Raw genomic sequence first — 21,840 nt, forward strand, 5'->3', positions numbered from 1 at the left:
GTCCATGGGGTCACAAAGAGTCGGACACGACTAAACAACAACAAAATAAAGAACTTGATACATAAATTAGGATGGGATAAATGTTCAAGAGACATGGATTCAAGAAAGCAGATTACATATACATCTTCTGGAATTGTTCTCAAACAGAAATATTTCTGGAAATCTGTTCAGGCAAATATCTCTGCTATGTTGGGATATCACATGCCCTTGGAACCTAAAATATTTCTGCTTAGTTAACTAAAAGGTGTTATTATAGAAAATTATCAAGGAATTGTGTTTACCCTTATAACTGCTGCTAAGATTATAATAGCTAAAAATTTGGGGGCGGGCGAAGCATATCTTCTCATGTAACTGAATGGATTGAGAAAATTTGGTACATAGTAACTATAATTAAGCTAACTTTTTATAAAAGAATATACATAAACCAGCCTAACAAGTTTATAGAAAAAAATTGGATTTTTTCTGTAATGTTTTGGAACAAAAAGTTCAGTGATAATGTTCAACCATATGCTGCTTTCTGTCTGCTATAATAGTATTTCTTTATGTTCATGATCATTGGTTTATTTTTTTTAATTAATGAAATGCTTTAAAAAATATAAATATAAAAGTACACATTTTCTGTTTTGCTTTTTCAAACATGTAATCCACATAAGACAGTTTGGCACTGCTTTTAATGTGATCTGCTTACACACATGTAAGAACATATACAACAAACAAAAGTTGGAAACAGTTTTAGGACCATGTTCAGCCAAAACTATGCACCTGTAAATTCCTTTGATTTCAAAGACATCATATTAAATCATTAAGACTTGAATGTGGTTAACTTTGGATAGATTTTCTTCATTGCATCAGGACCACAAGACATAACAATATGATGTGCTGGCTCAGAGAGTATATATATTTTATTTCAGCTCATTTAGATTTGTAGCTTGCCCTATAATGCCAAACCACATTATGCTGTGGCATGCATTGTTTTGTTGGGGTGTGTGTATGATCAGAAATTATACATACAGCCATAATGATTCCTTGAGGGTAAACAAGAGGGTGTGTTTGTATGTGTATGTTTGTGAAATTAACCTGTGAAGGCACTAGTAGCAGAAAAGAGAATGTGAATCTATGTGTATTTTGATCAGTTTCCAATAATCAATATGCAACATTTAATAAATGTAATCTGGACCTGAGAAATTAATTACTATTTTAAGTTTGTTTAGCATTGTGAAAGACGCAGGTTTAAAAGGTGATTAGTGTAAATTTTCGTTTCAGCTTCAGTTGCTTGTGACTTTTATTGCTAGAAGGAAAATCGTAGCAGTTTCATTTAGAACATTTGTGGATACAAACAGGAAACAAAAGACATTATCAAGTTTCTTTTACTCTAACCCAGTGCTGGGAGGTAATAGACATTTTCTTTTTGTGGCTAAAGATTCCAGGAGTCTTTGTTATCTGATTAATCAGAGGTCAAGTTTTAATTTGTGATTCAGGCCTGTTGGAATAAGAAAGTCTTCACCTGCTGGCAGAAGGACAACAAGGAGGGAGCCACTCTAACTTCTCTAAGGAGGGAGTTCCAAAGTCTGGGGGCAGCCACCAAGAAGGCCCTTTTCTATGTCCCTACCAAGCATGCCTGTGTGGAGGGTGGGATCAAGAAAAGGTTATCCCCCAAAGATACCAGAACCTAGGCAGGTTTGTATGAGGGATGCTAATTCATTTTGTAAAGGGATGGACATGATCCTGAATTAGTTCCTTTGCTGGACATGTTGAACTCATTCATCCAGAATTCATTCATATATATATATTCAAATTTCCAAGCTCTGGGAAAGGCCTGCCCAAAACTAGGTGGGCAACAGATTGCAAGGGACCTCAGAAGGAAGAAAGTTGCACCATTTAGGTGCAGAGACACACAGTCCTAAAGATTGATTCATAGCTGAGCCAATGTTGATATTAAGGGGCTTTCAAATATCATGCATACTGTGGGACATGTGGCCAGATGGTGTGACTTTCTAGAGGCTTCCATGTAGGAAAGGTAATATTTAAATAAGGCCTAAGTAGTAGTATTGTTAGTCTTTCTGCCACTGTGAAACTAAGGCAGAAGTGAACCTCAGGGAATGATCTCAGAAGGCTAGAAAGGGTTCAGCATTTCCCTTAGTCACCAACATGTGCAGCATGTGAAATCTTACTATTAGGAAATGTAGTCTGGATTAGCTGCCCTTTCCCATTGTTTCATCACTGTAAGAACTGCACAAGGAACAACCACATTTAGGTGAGACTAGTACTATGTACAGATATATACCTGGCACTTAACACTAAGGTTTTCCTTTCTTTGTACACCACATGGCAGCCATCAACGGCATAATTATACCTGAGAAACGTAATTTCCTCTTCCCCTTTTTTCACAACAGAGATCTGGAAATTAAAAGATGCTTGTAGTAATTCAGTCCTTGCAACCATTGGGGGTTTTTTAATCTTTGTTTTGTTTTTTAAAGAAGAATAGAAAGGGTTCAGTTAACAGTTTTCATCACTGACTTGGAAGTCTGTGCTAATGTGCATTTTTCTAAAATTTTGATCTATTTTAATCCCTTACTGCAGAATAGGAATCCAAACAAAAGAAGAAGAAAAATAGGATATTGATTTTGTTAGGGGTGATTTGAGAGGAAGGGTGGGGTGCAAATTTAATAAATAAATATAAGAGAAAACGTTTCTCTCTCCCCCATTAACTGCAGCTTCCATAGGCTGAAAAACTGCAGGTGGAGACTTTGCATTTAACTGCTTTTCTATGTGAAAAACAAACATCCCACTAGCATAGAATTGCAGAATCGGAAAGGATTTCAAGAGTGGGCATAATGGAAACCTGGTGGATTGGAGAGATAAAAGGCAGACTTTTTCACACAATAGTTGTGAGTGGCAATACCAGCCCATCACACAGGCTTTCTGAGAGTGTGTAGGGGTCAGGGTTGCAGACAGTCCCCTTGTCAACTGGCAGGAATCTGGCTCTGTGTATGAACAAGAAGAATGAAATTTGGGGTTAATAACCGATCAAAATGATTGGTTTCTTTATACCAGGTCAGTCTCCTTCTCCATCTTGCCCAGTATGATCCACTCTTGACAGGCAGAGGCTCAGCAGAGTCTTAGGTAGATAATGTCCTCCCCATTTTCTGATGTTTGCGGATGCCAGCGATCGAACCTGTGACCTTCTGCATGCAAAGCATGTGTTTTGCTACTGAGCTATAACCTCTCTCCTAAGAAAACAAGAAGGGCAAGGGGTACATGTGGCTAATGAGGGCTGGGGACAGATCAGAGGGAGATTATTGCAACAAACTGAGTTAGAATGGCAGGCCTCAGCTTATAACAAGGCATGTTTCTTTACATCTGCCCTCTTACCTAAATCCTGCTACCTTGTTGCTGTGGTGTAATTCGGTGCTAAAAAGTGATGACACTTTCTGTGTCTCGAGGGTGGAGCTCTTATGCTGAGACATGTCCTCTTGCTATGATTAGGATTAGGTCACTGAGAAGGAAATGTGCAAACCCCTGGCAGGCTTGTCAGCTGACTGGGAAAATCTTTCTCATGAGTTGCAAATACTAATGAATTAGGCTGTGTGTGGTCAGGTCCAGATTTAGGTTTGATGAGGCCCTAAGCTACAGAAGGTAATGGCGCCCTTTATATGTCCAGCTGTCCTTTGTCAACAACAAATTGTCACTGCTTTTTGTGTTGAATATGTGCTATATGGTAATTTATGGACCTAATAGGTATCTAAAGCCATTTGCACATGTTGCCATGTCCATGCAGAATGTAGATACCCTATATATAAAAATGAGCAAACCAGTGATATTTTAGGGAGCAGGCTTGCAGGTGGGGCCCATTGTAGGAGTCTACACAACACAAAACACTCTTGCTGTATGTAGGTTTTATTTTACTTGTTTTTTATCTTATATTTTGGAAATATACATCCAGTTTTCTTTTCCTTTAGATTTTTTGGGGGCCCCCAAGAGAGTGGGGCCCTAAGCTATAGCTTGTTTAGCTTATACGTAAATCCAGCACTGTGTGTGCTCCTTCAACAGACAGCAACAAGTTAGGTGGGCTTGAAAAACCCAATAAGGGATTGGGGGCAGGGAGAAGATTTTGAGGTTACCTCTAAAAACATTAAGACCAGCAATAAAAAATGATAGAAATGTATCAGAAGCAGGAAACTGACTGAGGAAGCAGTTGGACTATCGAATGAAAAGGGAGTTAAAGGTGTGTTCTCTTTTCAGTGCCTCCTGAAAGCATTCTTCTTCCAACAAGCCTTTTAAGCTGAACTGCTTCCCGTTCTGCATATGTACCAGATTTTTTTAAAAAGACATTTAAAAAATGTTTTATCATCTGTTGTTTGCCACCTTGGGATCCTTTGGTACAACGGATGGGATATACATTTAATTAATAATCATGCGCTTTCCAGTGCTTTCTAAAGGTATTGGCTTATTGTTTGTAAACTTACAAAAAATATTTGGTTCATAGTCATATATGGTGTAATTTAAATGCAATTTTTAAAATGATAGCTGAAGCACTGCCTCACTTCTAAACCAAAAATGGCATTGCTTTGGCTGGTGATCTGGAGATGTCAGGATTGCAATATTAAGCAATGCCATCATCACCAGACTGTTGCAATGTGGCAATAACAACAGGGCAGAAAGACATTTAGATCAATGTAAATGAATAGAGTTTGACTGCCTTAAAAAAACAAAAACCAACAGCTAGAATCTGCTTATTGGAAAACTATTTCTTAATTTTTCTTGTGCAATGTTAAGACATGCTCTGGCATGATCTTAAAATCCTTAGGTGGATAAATAAATAATGCATATACTGGTTCCCTGCTGAGATTGCTTGAAGGAATAAAATGAAAGAACTAAAAGGAATAAAGCAGGTTGAGTTATGATCTCAGTCACAAAGGCACTCTGCTAAATATGGCATAACCCACAGTGGCAGGGAAAGCTTGAAGTCTTAATCCTTGAAACAAAGGTAAAAGCTACTGTAGGTCAGAGAAATAAAGGATAACTTTTTTGTGGCATTGCAGGCCTTAGTTATGGAATTGGGAGAAAGAATTGGTGGTTCCTCCAAAGGGCCCCAAATTACCTCTCAAGTGGCTATGAAATTTAGGTATTATTATTATTATTATTATTATTATTATTATTATGCCCTTCCAGTACATAATAAAAAACATAATAAAATGTCAGACATTAGAAACTACCTTATACAGTGAATCTGCCAATCTCAGTTTCTCCCACTTTCTCATCTTTCCAAAGATTAAGTTCACATTTCCACAACAATTCATGATTTTTTAAATTTAAAAATGCATAAAACAACCAGCAATTTAGTGCAAATTTATCATACTAAACATATTTTGCATGCAGCTTTGACTAATATACACATTTTTGCTAGCAATTTCCACAGGCATAATGAAGTTTGTATGCTATTTTCACTTATATATGCATTTTCTGCACACTGCCCGGAATATATGCATTTTTGTAGACATTGTTTTTTTGTCAAACATCATTGCAAAATTCGGATGATTTAAAACTGTGTTTGGTTTCATATATTGGTTTGAGACAAGCGAATTGGACAGTTTCTCATTAAAATGCCAAACATAAAAATGAATTTCTCCATTGTCCCTAATGAAATTAGAGGGTGATTCTAAATAACAACACCCCCCTTTTTCGTTTGCTTAAGCTGCTGTAACAAGTGCTAACCTGATTAAGTATTTGTGCAAAATATGTAGACCCATTGCAATAGACAGATATCCTGATAGATCACTATTGCCCACTCTGCCGCTCCAAAGTGGCAGCTACTACCGGCGGAACAACCAGCCAGTTATCCTTTTCCCTGCAAAGATTGTTCATGGCTGCCACTCCTGCTGCTGCTGTTCCAAGGAAAGGAATAGTCACTCTTCCCTTAACTCGGAGTTCCCACCAGCTGCTATTTCTAAAGTTTTGAAATGCATACAGCTGTCTGCAGGGTTGCTTTCGAAATCCAAGAAAACCAGTGGGGATTCTATTATTGACAATAGAGACTGTGATGCTAAGGTCAAGATGCAGGGCTTTCTAAAGGAAAATGTACAGCTGCCCGGTGGTCTGTGATTGTAATTCATGCACCAAGCATGCGCTGCTACAGTGCACCTGTGCATTTTCCTCAGGTGTGCATACCTGGTTTCTTGCTTAGAGTCACATTCCATGAAGCCTACACAGTGGGAGAAAATCATCAGAACTGGGGGTTTGACAGCCCTAATGCCGAAGAGCATTGTAGTCAAGCTTCCCACAAGAGGCATCATGAATGAAAGCAAAGCTTTGTTTGGAATGAGGGATATTAAAAGAGGAAGAATAACAGGAAAAAGCACAGAAGCACAAATACCATACAGCAGGCCTGCAAGACCCAGCTCACACCCTTCTTAGTACACAGGGATTCGACCAATAACATGCAATATTAGAAATGTTGGTGACTGCTCTGTGAAAGGTAGCAGTGGAATCTGCGGAAAGTGTCTTTGGCAGTGAGAGGGGAACTGCATATGTTCAGCCAGAGTCTCAGGTTCTGGAAAGCCTGGACTACTGAAGTTACTTTTCACATTCTTGTCAGTTACTTTCTGCATCACATAAAACATAATACTACTTTGCCAGGGATGGAAGTTTTATGGGTGCAGAAGCTACCTTAGTTTCCTAGAACATTCTGGTACTGTACTTTCTTGACAAAGCGTGTCCACAGCTGGTGTTTTTCTGTGAGTCATGTGGGAATTCAAGGTCAGTGCTCAGAGACAGAGTGATATAAACCTGGCGCTGAGTGCAGTTCCTTATCCTTCCTTATCCTCCTTTCTCTCTTTCTGTGTTTTTGCTTCTGCAACTGGATGATGCATTTTTGAGCAAAGATTTTGCCTTACTGGGGATCCAGTAAGTTCCTGTATGCTTTAAGCCACAGTGAAACTCTTAATGAAGAATCCTGCTGCCTGTGTGTGTGTGTTTTTCTCTGGTCTCGACTCTGCTGATTCTTTGCCCATGTCCTGCAGTTGCCCAGGCATGGAGACAGGGGGTGACTGGATTTGGCCACCAGCCCTGTCTTGCATGACTGGAAGTGTTGAACTGCCCAAATGTTGTTTTTGAACTGCTCATTTCCCACCCTACAATGGCCCATTTTGGGTCTGTCTGCCCTCTTTTTAAAAAGCCTTGGTCAGAGGTCAATGTGTATGTAGATCTAATGTCCAGGTCACTTCCAGTTAGCTCATTTATTTATTTACTTCATAAACTATATGTGTCACAGTTTACAAAAAGCAAAGTTTACAAAAAGAAAAAAAGAAAATCAAGAAAATATATAATACAATAACAAAGTGCTTTTAGTACACTGATTTGAGGGTGTGTTTTTTCTTACAATCAAGCTGCTTGCATCAAAATTCATTCAAGTTCTAGCCTATATCACTGCTTCAATGTTTCTGTTGGTGTGGCATCTATAAAACATATCAGAGTCTTAGGTTGTTGCCAGACCCAGGTTTCAGTAAACACCCACAGACCAAAACAAGCCCTTTAGCACATTGTTTCTGAATCTCAAATCCCTTTTGTGCTCTGACCCTTTCCCCAGATGCTGAAAAAGCAATTTGTGCACAAGGTCCCAAATGGGAGTATTATGAAGAGCACAGAGTAATTTCCTGCACCAGAAATTGAACTCTCACCTTCTAAGTAAGAACTGGCTATTGTGCCTCCAGGATGAAGCGCCTGCGGCAATGGGACACAAAGAGAGAAAGTGCAGGAGGTGGGAGGCTTTAGGCATGCACCCCTTTCGTTGTAAAAAGTGGACACCCGGGGAGCAAACACGGATCCTTCAGTCATATCTGGTCAAGAGGTGTGCAGGCCCTTTCAGAGGTCCAGAAAAACCCAGGCCACTTCCAGTTTTTGAGGTCCTTCAGCCATAATTAAAAATTTAAAAAATTACCTCACATGGAAACAAAATAAGTCACCAAAGACACAAAAATGCAACATTTTCTTTACCTTTTAAGACATACACTTGATCCAGCACCAGCCACTAATACTGGCTCGTTTCAGTTGAGCTGAAAGAAGACGTTCATCATGGTCTAATATTATGCCATCATTTTAAACTCATATTTAAGAATATTTTAAACTCTTTAATAAGACAAACTCTATTTTAATTAACCAAAAAGATATTTTACCTCTTATTTGATTACATTTGCAGTACTAAGCTGAGAAAGTGAGTCATATTCTGCTGTGATGCACATATAAGCAAGCTGCAAAACTTACCAATTGCTAAAATCTGAGGCCCTGGCTAAGTATATACCTCCCTTAGTCCTGTGTCACACACAGGGCATTTTCCAACGGGGTGTGGAAGACTCAAATTTTTGAACCATCTCTTAGGCGTAGACTACACACAGGGAACAAAAGATCTGCCATTGCTCAGCACATCAGCCCCAGTTGCTGCTCTTGACTCCTCCCTTTCACAGTGAAAACACCTGTGACCTTGTTAGAAAGAGAGGGTATCTTTTACCAGAATAATGTCATATGCTGGAAGGAATAGCAGTATCCAGTTTTGTTGTAAACCATTATTTTACATAAGCCACCTTGGAGATCCTTCTGAAATCAGTAAGCACTGGTTCTGATATCCAACCTGTGTTTTGGGTTTTAAACTGAATCCCCAAACTAGAATAATGAAGATGAGGCCCAGAACAAATAGCCAACCTTCTAGTCCTGCCGTGTGTCTTCCTTGATACTGAGATAATTTTTCATTCTTTGAGTAATAGACTGGATCCTCTTTTTAAAATAAAATAAAAACCTAAAACAGCCTACATGACATTTGTCCACATATGGTAGCAAGTTTTGGGATCAAAGTGCTTGACTCCAAGCCAAGTTGTTGACCTATCAAATCAACCTTGGCTATTCTGTTCAAAATCCCATGAGCTCTCCCTTTCCTTAAATAACATTATATATTGTTGAAAGTAAATTGCCTCTGGGAAAGCATGTTGAGAAGCTGATGTACCATCCAGAATTCTAGTGTAACACAATGATACAAACTACTTTGTGACAAGCTCCACCCATACTTGCCTTTGGGACTATATTGCTTTTTAATGATGTTTTGCCCTTTACTCCAAATTCTGTTATCATTAATTTCAGGCAACTAGTTTCCCATATGAAGCACAATGACCTGTCGCCCAATGCACTGCTTTGCACTGAAATAGCAAGATATGCAGGAATTTCCTTCTTGATAAACAGCCTAATTCTTTCCATGAGTTCTGAGGGAGTTCTAAATGCTGTATTCGAATACTCTTTTAAAATGATCACCCGCTTAGGAAATGCCATTTGTCAAACTAAGTGACTGACACTCTTTCTGCTATAAGCATATTTCTAGAAGGGAGCTGTGGTATATAAAGTAGCTAACGTTTACTGCCTGGAAAGCTTTATTATTGCTATTGTTATTAATAAATTGATATCTGTTTACTGCCTGGAAAGTGTGCATAGGATTGCAGCACATATTATTATATTGTGATTATGTGCGTTTGGTGGATCTATGGAAAATTCAGCCCATGCCAGGGCTGTATTATTTGTTTCAAGACTTGCAGTTCTACTTGCAGTGTCCAGGGATGGTGAATCTGACAATTTCCAGTGATCCCATTTCTCATTTTTCCAATCTTATAATCTCCACACCTTCCACATCAAGTTTGTGATATTTTTTAGAAGTAATCCCGAAAATTCATTGGCATTTTATGCAAATATGCAATTTTGCCTGATATGCACATTTTTACAAAGCAATCCCTCCTACTATAACACGTTCTTGTGTTATTTTCACAAATACACAATTTTTATTTTAATGCACACTTTGCCCTGGTATATGCATTTTTGTACACATTAGTGGGCCAGAGAACTGCATTGCAAACTTTGAAGAAGTGCAGATTTCAAAGGATGCCAGTGTTTCAGTTCACTTATTGTTTTGGAAAGTGATAATTACATATAGGCTCACATATAAATGTGAATTGAATTGAATTTCTCCCCCATCCCCGGATGTGTCTCTGCTGGAGTTGTCATTTGGCTATGTATTGTTTTCTCAGCTGCAAACACTAGACAGAACAACTCAACCCACAGCAGTTCTGGTTGTTTCTGGCTACCTGGGCCTGGCATCCCCTCTTCCTGTTTCCTATCTCTGCCTCCTCAAATCGTCAACTGTGGCCTACCTACACTGGTAGTTCTTGTTTGCTGGCATTAGAATTATGAACCAGGGTTACTACCACCAGTCATCATCATCAGTCATCATTTTAATAAACCACCCTTCACCCTAAGGTCCCAGGGCAAGCTATAATAACTTAAAACACAGTTTTAAATAGTTCCGAAACTTGCAATTAAAACAGGTGTGGTACCCTCCTTGTGGAATTTGCTGGCTTGAAAAGTCCAGCAGACTCCTTCCCCTTGTACTCTTTTTTCACTAGGACATTAAAATGTGTTCATACCTGAAGGCTTTTGAAGAACTTGGGCAAAGCTTTCAAGAACTTGGTTGAGTTTGATTTTAAATGGCTATTCTGTTGCCTCTGTTTTAAATAGTGGCTTTATCTTTGAACCTTAAATATTTAACGTATGCGTTTTTGTATATTTCACAGAGAAACAACAGAAGCTGGGTTGTATTGAATGGCATCCCAGAAGAAGAAGAAGAAGAAGAAGAAGAAGAAGAAGAAGAAGAAGAAGAAGAAGAAGAAGAAGCAGCAGCAGCAGCGTTTGGATTTGATACCCCACTTTATCACTACCCTAAGGAGTCTCAAAGTGGCTAACAATCTCCTTTCTCTTCTTCCCCCCCAACAAACAGTCTGTGAGGTGAGTGAGGCTGAGAGACTTTGGAGAAGTGTGACTAGCCCAAGGTCACCCAGCAGCTGCATGTGGAGGAGCAGAGACGCGAACCCGGTTCACCAGATTATGAATCCACTGCTCTTAACCACTACACCACACTGGCTCTCAGCTAATGTTAAAGTCTTTTTGTCAGTGGAACAGTGAGGTGGGCCCTTTCCAGCGATCCTACCAAGCTCCACTGCATCTCCTCAGGAGGTTCCCCCATTTCCCTGGAACAGATTTAGTGGACACGGGGGTACAGGGAGGAATTTGCAAGTAATTGCTTCCTTTCCCTTTCCACTAACAGAAGACTTTGTATCAGCTGAGCAACACCTTTGGATATGACACTTTATAATAAGTAAATATTTTTCAAACAAGCTGCCTCAGAAGACTCTGTTCTTTCTCCCCTGCTGCCCTATTGGTACTAACTCCCAGAACACCCATGTGATACCACTTCTCTTACTTCCAATCCCTCCTCAAAACCCATCTTTTCTGTTAATACTTTGGCACAACCCCCCGGTTTTAATGACATTCTGTAACTCAAGATTCTTCAAGACATGTGCTTTGTGTGTCATGAGTCCCATGGAGGTGTCATAGCAGGGATGGTCAGATTCTGAGGAGAATGGGAATTGCTCTGGCAGTTGGTACAATGTTTGGTGCTGGCTCTCTTGAGGACATTGTCAGTGTTTTTCTCCGCACTGTGATGTGCTGCCTTCATTTATTGATTCAAATTCAGTGGCAAAGTAACAAACCAAACTACATTTTCATTAAATAACATAGTCTTAGTTACAGGTAGGTAGCCGTGTTGGTCTGCCATAGTCAAAACAAAATTTAAAAAATCCTTCCAGTAGCACCTTAGAGACCAGCTAAGTTTGTTATTGGTATGAGCTTTCGTGTGCATGTATCTGAAGAAGTGTGCATGCACACGAAAGCTCATACAAATAACAAACTTAGTTGGTCTCTAAGGTGCTACTGGAAGGATTTTTAAAAATTAAATAATATGTTATGCAGTTCAGGTATGCTTAAATTAATGTGCCTGGCATTCAACAGAATGAAGTGACATTCCTGGGTGGAGGAGAAAAAATAGTTCTAGAAGCCATCTGTATTCTACAATTTATTTTCTAGCCCCAGTTGCAGCCTGAGTAACTGAATAAGCTTTCATTTATTGGCCAGGTGTTTTTCTCTCCAGAATTCACCCTATGTATGAGATTTTCTTTCATTCATCTGCCCTCTGGCCTAAGAGAATTGATTTCTTTTCACACAGAGAGACTCACTTCTGTCTAGCACATTCTATGCACTAAAAAAATACATTCACGGGTCGGATAGCGGTAAGCATTTATTGAATTGCAAATGCTTCCACATTTGCTTACACAGCCGTTTCTAAATCTATGTTTACAGCTTAGTTGCTCTATAGTAAAATGAATTGAGGGGGGAAAGGGCACAAGGTTTAGCTCCACCGCTTTCCCACAGAAATAATGTGGATTGGACAAACTAGATTCAGTTGAGTAGGGGCTTAGAGATTCCTCACATCTTCTCATAGACTCTTGTGCAGGTGACCCCTTTCATGGTGCATTCCTGAAAAATCAAAAATAACATAGGACATGTGGGTTACGCTTATATAAAGCCTAGTGAAATGACATTACATCAGGAGCGGAGAACCTGTGGCCTTCTAGATATTGCTGAACTACAATTCCCATCAGCCCCAGCAAGCATGCTCAATGACCAGGGAGCATGGGAGTTGGAGTTCAGCAACATCTGGAGGGCCACAAGTTCCCCACCTTGCATTACACTATCAACCAATGCTTGAAGATAATGACACATGGGAAGGAAAACAGTCCACCTGGGAAATTCATCTTTATTTTAACGCTATCGAAACATCTTGACTAATTATAACTTGCACTATGTAGTGTGGCTAGTATCCAGTTTTTGCTTGTGCATGCTTCTCTATCCCACAATTGGCTTTGTACCAACCTTTCATCCCTAGCAGTCACTTGTGGGGCTTGCACACACCTCAGATCGAAACACCCCTCCACTCTTACATGCAGTCATTTAAAAAATGCTGTTGTAAATACATTATATGCAGTCATGAAATACTTTTAATCCATAATGTGTATGGCAGATGGGGAACAATTTGGTTTCTTGCTTGGCTCCTGATCCCTGAGCACTGGCAGGTGGGTATGTGGTGGCAGCTACTTGAAAACCTTAAACCTGATTATGTTTAAGCCAAAGCCACATGCACAACCTTGAAACCCCTAACCTTCATCAAGGTTGGCATTTGCATTAAACTGGGCATACAAGTGGAGAAAAGCAAGATGAAATCCAGCCATTCTTGAACCATTGCTAAATCTAATTCAAGTGTACTTTCCCCTTAGCTACACAGTAGGTTTTAAACTGTGTAAACTATTTTAAACAGGCCCTTGAAGTCTGCCCTTTCTAGAAATTATAACAGTGATTGGAGGCTTGCCATTCAAAACTGGCAAAAATGCCCTTCAAAAATGTTGGGCACAATCCTTCAAATCCCACTATTACAATGAGAAAGCTCAGATTATAGATTTCTCATTGAAATCAATGTGATTGAAAACTGCCTAGAATGGGTCCCGTATTATGTAATTTAAAACAGTAACTTACCACCACCATTTTCCCATCAACTAGTTTCCTCCTTATTGTTGATTCTTTGCCATTCCACTTCTGCATTTGAACCAATGCACCTTTTTCTAAGGTTACAACAGTCTGGAGACACAAAGGAAAAAAATTAAAATGTGACTACTTTGTTTGTTTTTTCTGCAAATATCAAGTTAAAGTTGGGATGCCATTTACGAGGGGAGGGGCAGTCATATACATCCTTGTTATTCAAGTAGCATATGATTATATCTCAAGAGCACTTGTATTTCTTTCTAATAATCATCATAGTAGTAGTAGTAGTAGTAAAAGTAGTAGTTGTAGTTGTAGTTGCTGTTGTTTTATTATATCCTTCTTGTAAATGAGGCTCCTGGTGATCTCTGTCCAAGCAACTGATTGGGCTGACACCTGTTTAGCTTCAGCAAAGCTGAAGCATAAGTTACATAGGTGGAGCCAGGACAGGAACAGGGGAGGTTGAAGGCATCTCCGATTTGAAGGACTGTTGGGTCCAAGTTCACTTTCAAGATAAAGAACCAGAAGAAAGGAAGAAAGGAAAGAAGTTGCTGATCAACAGTTAGTACCTCAATAACAGATTGAGTGGGTGCACAGCTCACCTGGTGTCACTTGTTGTCTCGAGAGACAACGGAATGTGTCTCTGGGCGTGAAGTCAGATCACTGCATTAGCAGCATCAAAGTGACTTCCTTGGGGTGCAAGCCTGGGCAGTGTGTACAGAGATCCTCATCATTTCTATCTATAGCACGTATACAAACTGTCATCTTAACCATTGGATCCACTATTGGTCTCATCCGCTCAATTTCCCAGAGCCTGTCTTCACATACAGGGGGAAGTCCTTAACTCACTGAGGATTTGAGACCCATTGGCCTTGGCCAGTCAAAGCCATTTCCTGAGGTGTGGCTGCTGTCTCATACTGACAGCAACTAGGAGCCACAGGTGAGAGCTGAGTGCAAGGTGGACAAACTACCTCAAAAGGAGAATAATGTGTCCCCCCCACTAGAGATACAATGAGTGCATTGAATTCCTATTTAAATGTTAGTAATCAAGTTGTATTAAATACTTAGTCATCCTTAGAGTAGACACACTAAAATGAATGAACATAACTAACTTTGGTCTATGATGACGACAACTATTTTTATTTTAAAAAATCTTATAGAAAGAAGAAATGCCAAGCTGAGCTTACTCTGAGAGAACTGAGTGTTGGACTTTGTAAGCTAACAGTGTTTTGGGGTGCTGGCTGTCTCCTGCAATATCTGATGTGATAGCGGAATACTTTGGTTGTCGGTTGGAGTGTTTGTGTTTCTCCACTGGTACTTGACCTGTATATTTGTAAAATGGCAGAACATATTACAAAAAGAAGAAGCCTCCAGTGATATCTGACAGAGAAGGAAACCTGGGTAAGTGCTGTTTTCCTGGAAGGAACTTCTCACCCCTTGGAGACTTGGAACAAGTGTAATGTTAACAACTCCTGCGCTATCTGTATCCCACATATCAAGTTGCCTTGGTTTCTGTCAAAAGAACTGAAGACCTTACAGTGCTGTTAAAAGGAAGAAAGTTGAGGGGGTAGCTATCTCTCACCTTTGTTTTCCTGTCATCTGCAGTGGTTTCTTGAAATTCCTGCCCCAGCTTGAAAGTGATCTGCGTATTTTTGAAGGTGCTTTCAGTTCTGATTGTTACCTCATCACCCTTCATGCTGATGATGACTTTGGGTTTGGCCAAGCTGCCAAGTTTTCTGGTGGCCAACCCCACCCCTACAAACCAGATAAAGAACATTATACCCCATTGGGCACTGCATACATTACACATTCCCCGGCCTCAAAAATACATCTGAAAACTATAAGTGAAAAAAAGGAATGTAAGCTGGAGAGAATTACAGTATTAGTGGAGAGTGCTATAATTATTGATCGCCCATGTTCTCCCCAAACTATATTTGAATGGGAAGATTATTAGGGATTAACAAATTATCTTAAAGACAAAGGGGAACATCTGTCAACCACACTGGTGTATTTAAATGCAAAAGTCAATATGCCACAAAATGCAATACTGGATTGAATAGAAGACCAGTGAAGACAGGACTGCCTTATATCACATATCCGCTATACACAGAAGCAAGTCAGACATGAATATACAAGACTTGGTTTCTCTTTTGAGTACTCAGTATCTGAAGACTCACATCTGCATATGTGGACTAGCTCCACTGATAAATAATGCATTTGAGGTGATATCAAGTGATCTCTCTGTAGTGCTTTTTTGGGGGTCTGTAATACTTCATTCACAGATACAAATTATTCCTTAATGCTGCAATCTTGCATTCACTTACCAGGGAATATGTCTTACTGAACTCGTTGAACTTCTAAGTAGATGTGTTTAAGATTTCACTGTTAGTGCTGCAGGCATTTCTTGATGAATACATACATATGTATTCATCAGCCCTCCCCTAAAAATCTCCATTTAAGAAATGAAATATTTGTTGTGTACTTTAACTGTTTGAAATGTATACTGCCTAACAAATGTACTGATTCTACAACATATCCAGTCAACATTCTTGAAACTATATCAGCATTTTAGGGCAATTCTTTCTTTATACACAATTATGCCTGCTATACACATTTTTGCAAATGATGCATTTTGTATGCTTTTTTCATTAATATGTTTATGGACACATTGACCAAGTGTACACATCTTTGTATGCAGAACACGGCTAGGTACTTGCATTACAAAATTCAGATAAATGTGAATTCTGAAGGATAGCTGTGTTTTTGTTTTCATATTGTTTCGGAAAGTGCAAATTAGGTAGGTTCACCTTTGAATGCAAACCAAACAGAATTTCTTCCCCATCTGTAATTAAAAGAAACATACCCTAAAAGAATATGGGGCACTATATGATACCCAATATTTCTGCGGAAGGAAAACATAATTCATGCTACAAAAACACCAGGCCATCACTAACAGATGCAATTTCACAATATGCAAGATGACAATGAAAGGAAAGGACAGAATCTGAGCATGGTTAGTAAGACAGAAGAAATGAATAATTTCTCTTGTACAGCTTTCTTTTCAAGATGCTTAAGAAAAATGTTTAATGATCTGAGTGAAAAGCAATAAGTACCAAAAGAAGACATCACTGAAATGTACAGCAATGGCAGCAGTATACCAGTATCCAAATCAAATCTCACCCAGTTCCTTCATGTAGTCATCAAAGTTTTCACTAGAGACAAGTTTCCAGCTTCCCACAAATTTGTTGCACATTATGCAGGGCTTGCTAGACAGTGTTTCCTCAGGAGAATGGAAGTGACAGGAACCGTTCGCAGTAGGAGGCAGAAGGATTGTGTGAGCCACACGCATCTCAATGGCATCTTTTTAAGAGAGTCCCAGGATGTGTAGCGTTCAGGGCCACCCAATGCAAAGTGACAACGTCAGAGGCCAAACAATGGGCATTTTGTTCCAAGCAATTCATGCTGGTCCCAAGACTAGCAACATTGCGCCTGCCACCAACTCCTCCACTATTGTCATAAAGCAGAATAGTTAGGACTAGAACGTGATCTTGCTGTTATTATGCTGGAAGGAAGATCCGGCACAAAGCCTCTGTAGAGAACAATATTTGGTTTTCAGGAGGGTGTTATGGGTATGACTAGCAGTTTGCGTGTTTTCAAGAGCAGAGCAGAGGCCTTTTGTTCAAGATGTAGAGAGTTTTGTGCTGGCCACAAGAAATAATTGGGAGTATGAAATGTTATTTACACAGGGGAGTCGGGCCTACTATTCTTGAGGAGGCAGTAATTTTACTACTTCTGAAAAACTCATTTCAAACGACATGGTTTTAGACAACTCCCATCCACATGCTAACACTCCATTTTTGAGCAAGGTGATTAGAAGGGTAATAGTAGTCCAGCTGTAACAGGACTTGGAGGATCCTGATTGTATCTATTACTGTTGAGTTCCAACCTGCCTTGGAGACTGACTCAGCCTTATTCACCCTGTTGGATGACCTTTATCAAGAGATAAAGGATGTGTGAGTGACCCTATTACTCTTTCATTAACCTGGTATCATCCTGGACCATCTCATTGGGATGGGAATTGGAGGCACAGTTCTTCAGTGGTTCTATTCGTACTTGCATGATACCTGACTAGAGAGTAGCATTGCAGGGAATGACAATGTCTATCAGCCCCCTGGAAAATATGCTATGGGGTCTGATAGTTCCAATCTTGTTCCTGATGTTGTTTAGCATCAAGGTGTTGGGTGAGATTTAGAGCAAGGTGTCATCAGTGTTCTTATTGTTAACACCCAACTATATTTCTCCATACAATTACACACACACACACACACACACAAATGTGGTAAGAGACTAGGAATGCTATTCTCTTAAGATACATCTGTTCACAAGTATCAAAAATGGAGAGGAGTTTGAATGAGGATAGTAAATTAACTTCTTTTCATAGCCATTATTATTATTATTGCTTCATCCACATGTGGTTCTTTACTAACAATGTGAGGGTGGATTCCCACCTGTAGAGCAGGTGTAGGGAACCTTTGGCCCTCCAGATGTTGCTGAATGACAACACCCATCATCCCCAGCAAACATGGCCAGTGGCCAGGTGTGATGGGAATTGTAGTTCCCTACACCTGCCCTAGAAGCATCTAGATAGAGATACCAGGAGATACAGGTTGTGATGGAAGAAGAAATCTTTAAGGTAGAGAAGCAGAGCAGGATGTCATCAAATATACGTGCTACTGAAAACCAGGAGCTTTGATCAGATAATCCAGAAAGAGTGTGGAACTCACAGCCCGGTGAGTCTGTTGATGGTGGTAGCCAATTTGTGGAGTGAGATAGCAGCCACCATGGCTGAGGAAGAAGGGCAATTTTTGTGTGAGATCTCAGTGTAGGGTAGTACCTATTTTTAAAACACAGGTTGCCATCTTGCCCAACCTTCTTCCTCCTTAAGTGAAAGAGGGGAAACTTTTTCCAGCCCTTCCATTCCTAGTTTAGAGAGTCTGAGGAGCGCAGTAGCTACTGGTTAACAGGGTCAGAAAGGCATTTTTCTCCCAATCACAGCTGGTATTAGGTTCAGGGGTTTTCACCTTTCACTCAGTGAGTAGCAACTGTTTGTTAGGCATCTCATCTCCATTGGGAGGGGTAGAAGTTTAAAGGGGGGGACCCTGATGGGGTCATGAAAGGTGAACAGCCCCTGCCCCTAGCTTGGGTGGGTCAGTAGCTATCTATCTCAAGATACCAGTGGTCCAAGTTGCATAGTTATCTGCCATACTGGGTCATTGATGTCCTGACAGGCATGTGATATCATGGCAGCACATCAGGTTGGAAGTCCTTAAGCCTACAGATCCTAACCCAATGCCAGCCCCACCCATGTCTGTCAGTCAATCAAGTTGTGGCCAAGTTTTCATCCATACATATCTCTTGGTCTTTATTGTTTTGCACCCACACTTGGCCATGACAGGGGCTGCCAGGGTGACTGCCCCACAAAAACTGCAGTGTAGGTGAACACCTTTGTTTCAAATAGCTCCAATAATCTTTGTATTGAATCACAAAGACAATCAAGGTGTGGAGAATATTCCTGAGTACAAAGGTGAAAGGAATGCTTGTTGAATAGTAAGGAAAGTGTCTACAGACTCATTGTGACCCAAAGTTACTCGGTTTTCAATTATTGTTCTTGTGGTGCAGAGTGATAGTTTAAGAAAAAGAGTAACAAACAGGCAAAACTTCATGGAATTTCTTTGTAGAGCATAAGTAGCAGAACTTAAATGAAAGCAAGATCTGGCGCACCATAGAGTCATCCGTTGCGATGAGTAATGTAGGGGAAAGGACAAGCAGATTATTATTATCACATAGCCTGAGTTTATGAAAGCAATAAGCCTGTCAAGATAATCTGGAGCCTCTTGACCTCACATGTAGGTCAAGTGATTCAGCAGGGCAAATCTTTCGAAATATGCTGATAGACATGGTCTTGCTACTTGCATGTGAAAAGTTGGTTGCATCTCTGGCTCACTATCATTCAGGAATACTAAAAGCAAGACACAGAAAATTTTATGGGGCAGTTTTTGACCCTAAGCTGACGTCCAATGTATCTTGAGACATAAGAATGTCCCAAACGAAAGCATCAGGAGAAGGACACTTTAATCTGCTTTACTTGGCTTTAAAATGGAAGCTAAGAAACCAACACAGATAGTCTTAGGGGGTGTTTTTCTGCCCCAAACTGAATTCAAGGTGCCTCATCTTGCTAAATTATTCCAGAATAAATCACATGTAATGTGTCAGGAAAAGGGCCTTATCTGCCTCTCTTTCTTGAAAAATGGCATGGGGTAGATGAAATCTGATAAAATTGAACAATCTGAAAATATTAATTCATATCTGAGGTTGAACAATTTAATTCAGGGTGGTGCAGGGGAAGGGAATCAATTATCCAAGACCAGCGTTCAAATCCTCACATGGCCATGAAGCTCATTGCCAATGTGGTGTAGTGGTTAAGAGCGGTAGTCTTGTAATCTGGGGAACCGGGTTTGCGTCTCCGCTCCTCCACATGCAGCTGCTGGGTGACAATGGGCCAGTTACACTTCTTTGAAGTCTCTCAGCCCCACTCACCTCACAGAGTGTTTGTTGTGGGGGAGGAAGGGAAAGGAGAATGTTAGCCGCTTTGAGACTCCTTAAAGGGAGTGAAAGGCGGGATATCAAATCCAAACTACTCTTCTTCTTCTTCTTCTTCTTCTTCTTCTTCTTCTTCTTCTTCATGCCCTTGAGTCAGTCACTGCCTCTCAGCCTAATTTACTTCACTGGGTTGTTGTGGGGATTCTGTCAGCAGGGGGAGAAGCATGTATGCCACACTGACCTCCTTGGAGGAAAAGGTGGGCTATAAACATAATAAGAAATACAAAATCCATGTGCCACAATCATTTTGTAATGTATGGCTAAGGCCTAAAGGTAAAGCTTCCCCAGAATTCTCTCCTTGTGCATCATGTAATATAAGAATCAAATAAAGACGAAATGAGATCCTGGGCGATATGAGAGAATGGGAAATGTAAGGTTTCTAAACTCTGCAAGACTTTTTGCATGTTAATAATGAGATCATTTCATTTGAACAACTAAGAGAGAGACTGTTACCTTTTGTTCCTCAAAGGTTTAAGTATTTTCAGATAAGTCAACCCATACATTCTTTAAAAAGAAAGTATGGAGCCTTTGGAAGTTGTAAAAAATGAAAATTATAATAAATGAGCCAGTTGGAAAAGGAAAGGTGGGTACAGTCTGTAGACTATATTCATTATTGGCTTTGGTTTAAAGATAGGAAAATGAACTCATGTTATTTTTTCCCATATATACATATTTATTTGTGTGTATGTATTTTTTTGTAATAAATGTTAGTAACGGATTAAATAAATAAATGGAGGGGTGTCTTAATTGCATAGAACATCTTTTTACTCAGTATGTGAACTTTGTGTGAAGTACCATACCCACAAAACCTCCCCACAAAACCAGCTCATTTGTAAGATTCAGTTGGTTTTCTTGGGATGCGTTTTGCCTCAGGTACTTTTTGTTTTTGTAAATGGTAAGTCACTGAAATTTAGGAACAGTGTTTCCTACTGCAGAGGAACCAATAAATGAGAAGTAGGTCTGCTTCTGTGTAAGTTCTGCCATGAAAAATGCAGCTAGGGTGGATTACAACCTTGTGCAACTATCTAACATCCAATCTGAAGTCTTCCTTTAGTGGGAAAAAGCTCCAATAATAACGGACTGATCCTCCAATCCACTAAAGATTCTGATCCTCCAATCCACTAAAGACTGATCCTCCAATCCACTAAAGATCCTCTAATCCACTAAAACTGATCCTCCAATCCACTAAAGATTCCTTAACAGCACAATCCAATGCTGTGTCTACTTAAAAGTAAACCTCATTGAATTCCACAGGACTTACTTCCAGGTAAGCAGGCACAGGCCTACAGCTTCATGCATGGAGTAGGAGACTTCACTGCCTAAAGTTTAGGGAGCAATTGTATATCTGATATGATATGGCACTGAATCCAGCCTTCACACATAATTCTTCATCTGGGTTGCTTGAACCATCATCTTTGAGAGTTAAGCAGACTGTGCTTCTTCTGCCTGTGTACACACGAGGCTGGCTCATGTCAGACTACTTAACCCTTGAAGCCAGTTGCATATTCTGAGTCACATCAACTTTCAGGCACAAGTCCTTCCCATCCATTCCCAACATCCTTTTAATTGGGGAGATGCCAGGGATCAACCCTGCAACTCCTCAGTGTCTGCTCAGCCCCTGAGCTAAAGCCCCACCCTTCTAGATGAGCTGCTCAGATTAAATGTGTGGGAGAGCATTTTGATGAGGACAATGTAGTGTGGATGCTACAGAAAAGTTCCATGCAC

General features: G+C 40.0%; 1 protein-coding gene and 1 long non-coding RNA gene across 3 annotated transcripts in view; one reads left to right on the forward strand and one right to left on the reverse strand.

The window, feature by feature from the left end:
* LOC307219769 overlaps positions 1–21,840 on the forward strand; it is a 255,558-nt gene that overhangs the window by 169,540 nt on the left and 64,178 nt on the right. The window lies entirely within an intron of this gene.
* LOC307219750 (myelin P2 protein-like) lies at positions 12,143–16,805 on the reverse strand. Its single transcript, XM_079983230.1, has 4 exons — positions 16,636–16,805; positions 15,038–15,210; positions 13,453–13,554; positions 12,143–12,399 (listed from the first exon to the last, which is right to left on the reverse strand). The coding sequence occupies exons 1-4, from the start codon at positions 16,802–16,804 to the stop codon at positions 12,349–12,351; spliced, it is 495 nt and encodes a 164-aa protein (XP_079839356.1). The 5' UTR covers position 16,805; the 3' UTR covers positions 12,143–12,348.

The sequence above is a fragment of the Podarcis cretensis genome (assembly GCF_951804945.1).
Source record: "Podarcis cretensis genome assembly, chromosome: 7".
Classification (NCBI taxonomy): Eukaryota; Metazoa; Chordata; class Lepidosauria; order Squamata; family Lacertidae; genus Podarcis; species Podarcis cretensis.

Bases quoted from the DNA above. Each gene is read 5' to 3' on its own strand.
- LOC307219750 (XM_079983230.1), bottom strand. From the start codon at position 16,804: ATGCGTGTGGCTCACACAATCCTTCTGCCTCCTACTGCGAACGGTTCC. The intron at 13,555-15,037 runs GTGAGAGATAGC...TTGTGTCTCCAG, and splicing joins CAGATGACAGGAAAACAAAG to ACTGTTGTAACCTTAGAAAA. The intron at 12,400-13,452 runs GTAAGTTACTGT...TTGATTTTTCAG, and splicing joins TTGATGGGAAAATGGTGGTG to GAATGCACCATGAAAGGGGT.